The sequence below is a fragment of the Canis lupus genome, chromosome X (assembly GCF_011100685.1).
Source record: "Canis lupus familiaris isolate Mischka breed German Shepherd chromosome X, alternate assembly UU_Cfam_GSD_1.0, whole genome shotgun sequence".
In the NCBI taxonomy this organism is placed as follows: domain Eukaryota; kingdom Metazoa; phylum Chordata; class Mammalia; order Carnivora; family Canidae; genus Canis; species Canis lupus.
In genome coordinates, this window is record NC_049260.1 from 98,761,255 (window position 1) to 98,771,738 (window position 10,484).

General features: G+C 37.5%; 1 protein-coding gene across 1 annotated transcript; it reads left to right on the forward strand.

The window, feature by feature from the left end:
* The first annotated feature begins 2,392 nt into the window (after positions 1–2,392).
* On the forward strand, positions 2,393–4,393 carry LOC481043 (trifunctional enzyme subunit beta, mitochondrial-like). The gene has a single exon (XM_038586601.1). It carries the CDS (start codon positions 2,445–2,447, stop codon positions 3,870–3,872), a length of 1,428 nt encoding a protein of 475 aa, XP_038442529.1. The 5' UTR covers positions 2,393–2,444; the 3' UTR covers positions 3,873–4,393.
* Positions 4,394–10,484: the final 6,091 nt, after the last annotated feature.

A 10,484-nucleotide genomic window follows, 5' to 3' on the forward strand; every position in this document is an offset into this window, starting at 1 on the left:
ATAAATGGGAATTCTTGTTACTCTGTACCCTTACAAGCAATTGGTGTTTTCAGAATTTTGGATTCCAGTCATTCTAATAGGTGTGTAGTGGTATCTCACTGTTGCTTTAGTTTGCATTTCCCTGAAAATTTATGGCATGGAGCATCTTTTCATATGTTTTGTATATCTTCTTTGGTGAGATGTCTATTAAGGTCTTTGGCCAATTTTCAAATTGTTTTTTTAGTTTTTCTGTTGTTGAATGCAGTTCTTTGTATATTTTGGATAACAGTTTTTTATTGTATGTGTTTTTTGCAAATTTTTCTTCTTGTCTGTTGCTTGTCTTTTAATTCTCCTGATATTATATTTAGCAGAGAAGTTGTTAATTTTAATGAATCCAAACTATCATTTTTCCTTCATAGATCATACTTTGGTTATGGTATTCAAAAATCCATTGACAAACTCATGGTCCTTTATATTTTCTCCTACATTATTTCCAAAGTATTACAGTTTTATATTTTACAATTATGATTTATTTTCAGTTAATTTTTCAGGTATGAGTTTTGTCCTTAGTTTCCTTCTTTTCTTTCTTTCTTTTTTCGTCTTCTTTGGAGGGAGGGGGAGTGGTTGGGGGGAGGGAGGGGGAGGAGGAGGGAGGGGAGGGGGGAGGGAGGGAGGTCTTCTTGGAGGGCGGGGGTATTTTTTGTCTTTCTCTTTGGTACTTCTGTCTTCTTCTTCCTCTCCTTCCTTCCTTCCTTCCTTCCTTCCTTCCTTCCTTCCTTTCTTCCTTCCTTCCTTCCCTCCCTCCTTTTACTCATAGATATCCAGTTGTTCCAGCATTACTTGTTGGAAATTTTTCTTTACATTTTAATATTCTTTTCTGCTTATTCTTTTGAATCTTTACATTTTCTGTATAGAAAACAATAATGTCAAGCAATAACAAGAGTCTGTTTCTTCTCTTTTAATTTTATATGTTTTTTAAATATATTTCCCAAATGTATTGGCAAGGACCCCCAACAGTATGTTATGTTGATGTAATGATAGAACACATGCTATCTTAATTCCTGATCTTAAAGGGAATGTTTTTAATATTTCATTATAGAATATGATGCTTTGTCTAGGTTATAAAAATAAAATATTCTATTCATTGGGGCACCTGGCTGGCTCAGTCAGTAGAGCATGCAATTCTTGATCAAGGGGTTGTAAATTTGAGCAGCATGTTGGGTGTAGAGTTTACTTAATAAAAAATAAATAAATATTTTATTTGTATCTAACACATTTATTATAAAATTTACCCTTTTAAAGTATATAATTCAGTGCTTTTTACTATATTCAGAAAGTTATGTAACCATCATCCCTATCTAATACAAGAATATTTCCATCACCCCAAATATAAACCCTTGCTTATTAATAGTCAGCACCTCTTTCCTCCAGTCCCCAGTCCCTGAAAAACTGTAGATAGATTTGTCCCTTCAGGATAGTTTGTATAAATACAATTGTACAATATGAGGCCTTTTATGTGTATTTCTTTCACTTAGCATAATGATTTAAAGGTTAATACATGTTGTAACAAATCTTAGTATTTCATCAGTCTTGATTGGTGAATACTACTTCATTGTATGAATATACCATTATTTTAAAATCAATTCATCAGTTGATGAACATTTGGATTATTACTGCTTTTTGCCTTTGTAACGTTACGCTGTTATTAAAACATTACTGTACAGAGGTACCCGAGTGACTCAGTTGACTCTCTGACTTGGCTTGAGTTGGGTCATGATCCCAGGGTTGTAGGATCAAGCACCACATTGGGCTTCACACTGAGCATGGAGCCTGCCCAAGATTCTCTCTCCCTCTCCCTCTCATTTTCACTTGGCCCCTCCACCCACTCATGAATGTGTGCTCTCTCTCTCTCTAAATTAAATACATAAATAAATCTTTAGAAAAATTGTTGTACAAGTTTTTGTGTATATACACTTTTCAATTATCTCAGATAATAACCTAGAACATATGGAAACCCTATATTTAATTTCATGAGGAACTGCTATGCTGTTTTCAAGGCAACTGTGCTAGAGATTTTTAAAATAGCTTTTTAACTGACTGAGCCACCCAGGTGCCCCAGTGGCATTTCTATACACTAACAATGAGACTGAAGAAAGAGAAATTAAGGAGTCAATCCCATTTATAATTGCACCCAAAAGCATAAGATACCTAGGAATAAACCTAACCAAAGAGGTAAAGCATCTATACCCTAAAAGCTACAGAACACTTCTGAAAGAAATTGAGGAAGACACAAAGAGATGGAAAAATATTCCATGCTCATGGAATGGAAGAATTATCCTTGGGAAAATGTCGATGCTATCCAGGGCAATTTACACGTTTAATGCAATCCCTATCAAAATACCATGGAGGAGTCCGAACCTTCCGTGCCCGCGGCGAGCTCGAGAGGACGGAGCTGAGATTTCAGAATGACTTCCATCTTGACTTACACATTTAAAAATCTTCCTAATGCATCAAAATGGGCCCTCCGATTTTCTGTAAGACCTCTGAGCTGTTCCTCCCAGCTACGAGCTGCCCCAGCTGCACAGACCAAATCAAAGAAAACCTTAGCCAAACCCAACATAAGGAATATTGTGGTAGTGGATGGTGTTCGCATTCCGTTTTTGCAGTCAGGCACTTCATATAAGGACCTGATGCCACATGATTTGGCTAGAGCAGCATTTTCGGGTTTGTTGCACCGGACCAATGTCTCAAAGGATGTTGTTGATTATATCATCTTTGGCACAGTTATACAGGAAGTGAAAACTAGCAATGTGGCTAGAGAGGCTGCCCTTGGAGCTGGCTTCTCTGATAAGACTCCTGCTCACACTGTCACCATGGCCTGCATCTCTGCCAACCAAGCCATGATCACAGGTGTTGGCTTGATCGCTTCTGGGCAGTGTGATGTGGTTGTGGCAGGTGGTGTAGAGTTAATGTCTGATGTCCCTATTCGTCATTCAAGGAAAATTAGGAAAATGATGCTTGATCTCAATAAGGCCAAGACTCTGGGTCAACGACTATCTTTACTCTCAAAATTCAGATTGAATTTCCTGTCACCTGAGCTCCCTGCCGTGGCTGAGTTCTCCACCAGTGAGACCATGGGCCACTCTGCAGACCGGCTAGCCGCTGCTTTTGCTGTTTCTCGAGCGGACCAGGATGAGTATGCACTGCGCTCGCACAGCCTTGCCAAGAAGGCACAGGATGAAGGACTCCTGTCTGATATTGTACCCTTCAAAGTACCAGGAAAAGATACAGTTACCAAAGATAATGACATTCGTCCTTCTTCTCTGGAGCAAATGGCCAAACTAAAACCTGCATTCATCAAGCCCTATGGCACGGTGACAACTGCAAATTCTTCTTTCCTGACCGATGGTGCATCTGCAATGCTGATTATGGCAGAGGAAAAAGCTCTGGCCATGGGTTATAAGCTCAAGGTGTATTTGAGGGATTTTGTATATGTGTCTCAAGATCCAAAAGATCAACTTTTACTTGGACCAACATATGCCACTCCAAAAGTTCTGGAAAAAGCAGGATTAACACTGAATGATATTGATGCTTTTGAATTTCATGAAGCATTCTCAGGTCAGATTTTGGCTAATTTTAAAGCCATGGATTCTGACTGGTTTGCACAAAACTACATGGGTAGAAAAACCAAGGTTGGGTCACCTCCTCTGGAGAAGTTTAACAACTGGGGTGGATCGCTGTCCCTGGGACACCCATTTGGAGCTACTGGCTGCCGGTTGGTTATGGCAGGTGCCAACAGATTACGGAAGGAGGGAGGCCAGTATGGCTTAGTGGCTGCCTGTGCAGCTGGTGGGCAGGGCCATGCTATGATTGTGGAAGCTTATCCAAAATAATGATAAAGAGGTGACCTGGAGTTTTTGTGCAACACTCGCACTAGGCAATGCCATTCCAATGCATTACTAAATGACATCCATAGTTCCTAGCTCCTCTTAAGAAAACACAATTTGTGGCCTTCTGTTAAACACTTTGCAATTAAGCCTTGCTAGTGTTCTGAGCTTTCCAGTAATCATGGCTTACTGCTCTTTCAGGGATTTCTTAGTCACCACAATCATACAGTGATAATGTTTAAGCAATTATTTGGGGGCTCTGTTTTCATTAAATACTAACAGTGGTTGCAATTTGGGAAAGAGGTTAGCTGAGATTTGGTATCATCTTTGTAACATTTGCAAATTATACTCTTTCCTGTTTGTGACCTAAAGATAAGTGTTTTCTATAAAATACAAACCAATGTGCCTAAAGAAACTTAATTATGGGAAGGTAATTCAGAATTTAAATGTCACTGAATACCTACAGTAAATGTTTAGATGTATAAGTATCCTGTTAACCTTAATAAAGTGAGGAAGTATCAAAAAAATTACCACGGAGTTTGTTCAGAGAGTTGGAACAAATCATCTTAAGATTTGTGTGGAAGCAGAAAAGGACCCCGAATAGCCAGGAGAATATTAAAAAGGAAAACCATAGCTGAGGGCATCACAATTCCAGATTTCAGGTTGTACTACAAAGCTGTGGTCATCAAGACAGTGTGGTACTGGCACAAAAACAGACACATAAATCAATGGAACAGAATGGAGAATCCAGAAGTGGACCCTCAACTTTATGGTCAACTAATATTCGACAAAGGAGGAAAGACTATCCGCTGGAAAAAAGACAGTTTCTTCAATAAATGGTGCTGGGAAAATTGGACATCCACATACAGAAGAATGAAACTGGACAATTCTCTGACACCATACACAAAGATAAACTCAAAGTGGATGAAAGATTTAAATGTGAGACAAGATTCCATCAAAATCCTAGAGGAGAACACACAGGCAATACCCTTTTTGAACTTGGCCACAGTAACTTCTTGCAAGATACATCCATGAAGGCAAGAGAAACAAAAGCAAAAATGAACTATTGGGACTTCATCAAGATAAGAAGCTTCTGCACAGCAAAAGAAACAGTCAACAGAACTAAAAGACAACCTACAGAATGGGAGAAGAAATTTGCAAATGACGTATCAGATAAAGGGCTAGTATCCAAGATCTATAAAGAACTCATTAAACTCAACAGCAAAGACACAAACAATCCAATCATGAAATGGGTAAAATACATGAACAGAAATCTCACAGAGGGAGGCATAGACATGACCAACAAGCACATGAGAAAATGCTCCGTATCACTGGCCATCAGGGAAATACAAATCAAAACCACAATGAGATACCCCCTCACACCAGTGAGAATGGGGAAAATTAACAAGGCAGGAAACAACAAATGTTGGAGAGGATGTGGAGAAAGGGAAACCCTCCTGCACTGTTGGTGGGGATGTGAACTGGTGCAGCCACTCTGGAAAACTGTGTGGGGGTTCCTCAAAGAGTTAAAAATAGATCTGCCCCATGACCCAGCAATTGCACTGCTGGGGATTTACCCCAAAGATACAGATGGAGTGAAACGCCAGGACACCTGCACCCCGATGTTTATAGCAGCAATGTCCACAATGGCCAAACCGTGGAAAGATCCTTGGTGTCCATCGAAAGATGAATGGATAAAGAAGATGTAGCAGATGTATACAATGGAATATTACTCAGCCATAAAAAATGACAAATACCCACCATTTGCTTCGACGTGGATGGAACTGAAGGGTACGATGCTGAGTGAAATAAGTCAATCGGAGAAGGACAAACATTATATTGTCTCATTCATTTGGGGAATATAAAAAATAGTGAAAGGGAATAAAGAGGAAAGGAGTGAAAATGAGTGGGAAATATCAGAAAGGGAGACAGAACATGAGAGACTCCTAACTTTGAGAAAGGAACAAGCGATGGTGGGCGGTTTGTCAGCATACAGAATAACACCCAGTGCTCATCCCGTCAAGTGCCCACCTCAGTGCCTGCCACCCAGTCACCCCACCCTCCGCCCACCTCCCCTTCCACCACCCCTAGTTCGTTTCCCAGAGTTAGGAGTCTTTCATGTTCTGTCTCCCTTTCTGGTATTTCCCACTTATTTTTTCTCCTTTCCCCTTTATTCCCTTTCACTATTTTTTATATTCCCCAAATGAATGAGACCATGTAATGTTTGTCCTTCTCTGATTGACTTATTTCACTGAGCATAATACCCTCCAGTTCCATCCACGTCAAAGCAAATGGTGGGTATTTGTCGTTTCTAATGGCTGAGTAATATTCCATTGTATACATAAACCACATCTTCTTTATATACTCTTTTAAATCTTCACTTTTTTAACTTAATATATCTTGGGTATATTTTCATGTTCTTTATCCTGGAATTTAAAAGTATTTTTGATAGCTGCATACTAGAAATCCAATCTGTTTTCATACCTACCGTGGCTCCTCTTTTGAATACTCAACTCACAGTTACCTCTCCCTTTTTTTACCTCCTTTAATATTTGCATTATTATTTAGTTCCTCTACCATCTAGCACTTGTTATATACCATCTTCTATTTTCTTTTTTTTTTAATTTATTTTTTATTGGTGTTCAATTTACTAACATACAGAATAACCCCCAGTGCCCGTCACCCATTCACTCCCACCCCCCGCCCTCCTCCCCTTCTACCACCCCTAGTTCGTTTCCCAGAGTTAGCAGTCTTTACGTTCTGTCTCCCTTTCTGATATTTCCCACACATTTCTTCCCCCTTCCCTTATATTCCCTTTCACTCTATTTTCTTTAATACATTGGTCTCTTATTGTTTCATATTAACTAATACTGTTTCCTTGGTAAGACTGTTTTATTTTGTTGTATCCCACCACCACAGTAAGAACACAGTGGATGCTTATCTACTTGTTAACTTCATTTGATTTTATAAATCTGGGCTTCTCAAATTCAGCAAGTAAATGCATACAAATGATATTCACATTGATTTCTCTTTAACTAGCCAGGAAATGTTTTTCTCACTACAATCTTAAAGAAAGAAAGAAAGCATGTTTTGCTCACATTCTGCACAGCAGCCAGCACACTGCCCAATCTCAATAATGTTAAATAAGAAAAGTCAAGATATATTAAACATTGCCCTGCAGTTCATTCTCTCTGCAGATGCCAGTATTTATTCTAACCCAAGCTTTCTCTGGCTTACAGTTGATTTTTATAAAGGAATTCATCTGTTCATCTGTCTCCTTATTTTAGGTCAAATGTGTTTACATGCAGGGATGGGGCCAGGGCAAAAATAGTTCAATATTTTTATTTTATTTGTTCATTAACAAATAGAAGTATTTTTTCACCAAATTAAAAAAAAAAAAGCTTTTCGGTAATTGATTAGCTTTCCCGACACATTCTCATTAACTTGTGCTAATCAACAGGCATATGTATAGAATACTTAATATACTTAACATAGAATATTCTTAGTATAAAACATATATTCCTAATTTCAATGTTGGTAACTACCACTTGTATCTTTTGACATTCCCCGGAAACATTCTTCTTTCTATACCTAAGAGAATGGCTTCACGCATGAAGTATCCTGTTCTGAAAAATCCCTCTGCATTTCTTCCCTGCTTATGCTAAACAGTATGTGTTTTATTAATATCCTGTGATTTCCCTATCTTTCAAGCTGCTGTATAATAGAATCTCTCTGCTACTGGTGAGAGGAAAGTATATCTTGCCATAAGATTTAGATTTGGAATGTGCAATCTTCTCAACAGGAATGCCAAATGCATTTGTTGTTCCCTTTCCAGTTGTTTTGTACACAGGCTTCTAATAGGATTGTGTCCAGATAGTTTTTGCTGAAGTATAGTGTAAATGTCTTACAGGAAAAGGATTTCTAATGTGACATAGACAGGAGCCTTCATGGCCAGCTGTGTGCTCCACTCTTTCTAGAGGAGAGCTTTGAAATTCCTCATGCAGAGCAGTGTTTAGAATAAATAGCAATGTATGATAACTCATAAGTTTCTCTGGCCTAGCTAAGATATAAATTATCATAGTGAGAACTCAAACTGAGTCTTGTATCTGAAATCCTTCAGTTGAGAGTCTTTTTAATATTACTCTATAACTGTGAAATATGTTAAAAACAAAACATATTCTGTACTACATGCACCTGCTTCTTACATGTTCTAGACTCACATCAGATGAGCCAGCAATACCTTCTCTGGCAGTCTTGTTGCTGGAAAATGTGGAAAGAAAATGTATCCAATGATGACACTGGAGGGATATAGGTCCATTTAGTTTAGATAAAACATAAGGAACATCAAAAGTCTACTGGAAGTGAAGTAATTTTAACGTTTTTAAACTTTTTCTAAGATTCACATTTATTCTTCTAAGAAACAAACTAAAGGACAGTACTTCTTCACAAAAGGAGGACATAAAGATGTTGGTAACTTCTGATTAAGCATGGCAGATTGAGTCTATTAAAATAATGCACATTAGATAAAAAATCATAAGACTGAAGAAAGTAGAAGAGGGAAAACAATAGAGAAATGCAAATAACATGGGGGAGTAGTTAAAGACATAATAAAACTTAGAAGATTGAAAGCTAAATGCATTAAAGGAACACAGAAACAGGATAGAGAATAGCAGTAAAACAGTCAATTTTTGTGTTCAGAACCTAGGGTAGAATCAGAAACTATAATCACCAGGTAATTCTGAAGGTCTAGATGGATGCATGTTTCAAAAAAAAATACAAGAGGAGTGTTTTATATTCTGTGTAAAGAACACTTAGACCTCTAGATCCATTCCTAATTCTGACATAAAATGGACAATATTGAAACAAAGGAATTCTGAAGTTGTAGATTATTGGCACAGCTAAGAAATGCAGATGCCACAACTAAAACTAGGATGTTATCTGGGAGTCTACATCCTGAGTGTTGGAATACTCTCAGCCCTTTCTCCCTCAAGTTCTAGAGCACTGGCAACCAAAATTAAAATCCCAGGAAAAGAATTAGTGGATGGATTTCCACCTGAGCTGACTGGGTGACCCAGAAAAGATAATGCACATGCAAAGATTGCAATCAACTTTTTAGTGCCTCATTCCTAAATATGAAAAAAAACCTACAATGAAAACTTCTAAAATGAAAAATAGACCAAAACAAACAAACAAGTTTGGGAGTTTAGAGGAAACAGAGTTAGTACAGAGAGCAAAACAGGATGCCAGCAGCAGCAACAGCAGCATCGCCATGCACTGAACAATAAATCAATAAAGTGTTTGGAAGAAAAATTCAATGAAACTGCACAGAAAAAAGTAAAATGTCAGACTTTGGAAGCAACAGGAAAGATAAGAAAACAGTAGGAGGTCCTACTTCTGCATAACAGAATTTGCAGAAATGATTGAAAAGTAATCTAAAGAGAAGAAATTATCAATACAATCATAAAATGTAACTTTCCATAACTGAAGAATATGAGCTTCCATAATGAAGGTGAGAACCAAATTAGTAAAAGAAGGCTTATAAAAAGCACATTATTGTGAATTTTAGACAACTGGAGCAACGGGAAGATCCTAAAAGTTTCCCTAGAGGAAAAAATAAAACAGAAAAACAAAGGTGGCATACAAAATATGTGAAACAAGAATAACATCAGTTTTCTCCTCTTAACTACAGAGAACAAAATGATGATTATCAGAGAGGAGGAGGAATGGGTGAAATAGGTGATGAGGATTAGCGAATGTACTTGTGATGAGCACGAGGTGTTGAATCACTATATTGTACACCTGAAACTAATATTACACTATATGTTAACTAACTGGAATTTAAATAAAAACTTAAGGGGATCCCTGGGTGGCTTAGCGATTTAGCACCTGCCTTCAGCCCAGGGTGTGATCCTGGAGTCCGGGAATTGAGTCCCACATCAGACTCCCTGCATGAAGCTTGCTTCTCCCTCTGCCTGTGTCTCTGCCTCTCTTTCTCTCTGTGTGTGTCTATCATGAATAAATAAATAAAATATTTTAAAAAATAACTTAAAAAAGAGAATAACATCAGTTTTCTCAACAGGAACACTGAAAGGTAGATGTTATTGGAGAGATATTTTTAAAATTCAAAAGGAAAATCATTTCCAACCTAAAAAAATTATATCTAGTTAAAGCATCAAACAAGCAAGAGGCAGAATAAATAATTTTCAGACATGAAAGATTTTTTAAAAATCAAACACACAGGCTTTCTCAAGAAGCTACTGAGGAATGTATTCCATGAAATCAAAACAAAATGGAGATACAGGAAATAGAGTTAGGCAAATACAGCACTTCAGATGATGCTTAAGAGAATTCCTCATATCCCAAGCTAAGAAATCAAAATATAATATGGAAAAATAAAAATTTTTAAATGTAAGTATTAGCATGCTTTTTAGAAATAGCAAGATAAATATCAAAGGAAACATCTAAAAGAGTTAAAATCTATTAGCCTAGGGAATGGTACTTGACGGTGGAAATGGGGTGGGGAGCTAGACTGCTGTTTTTCTTTCTTTGACTTTTTAAGCAATGGGCATGTATTATTTATCAAAAAAATAAAAACTACATAAAAAAGAAATATGATGA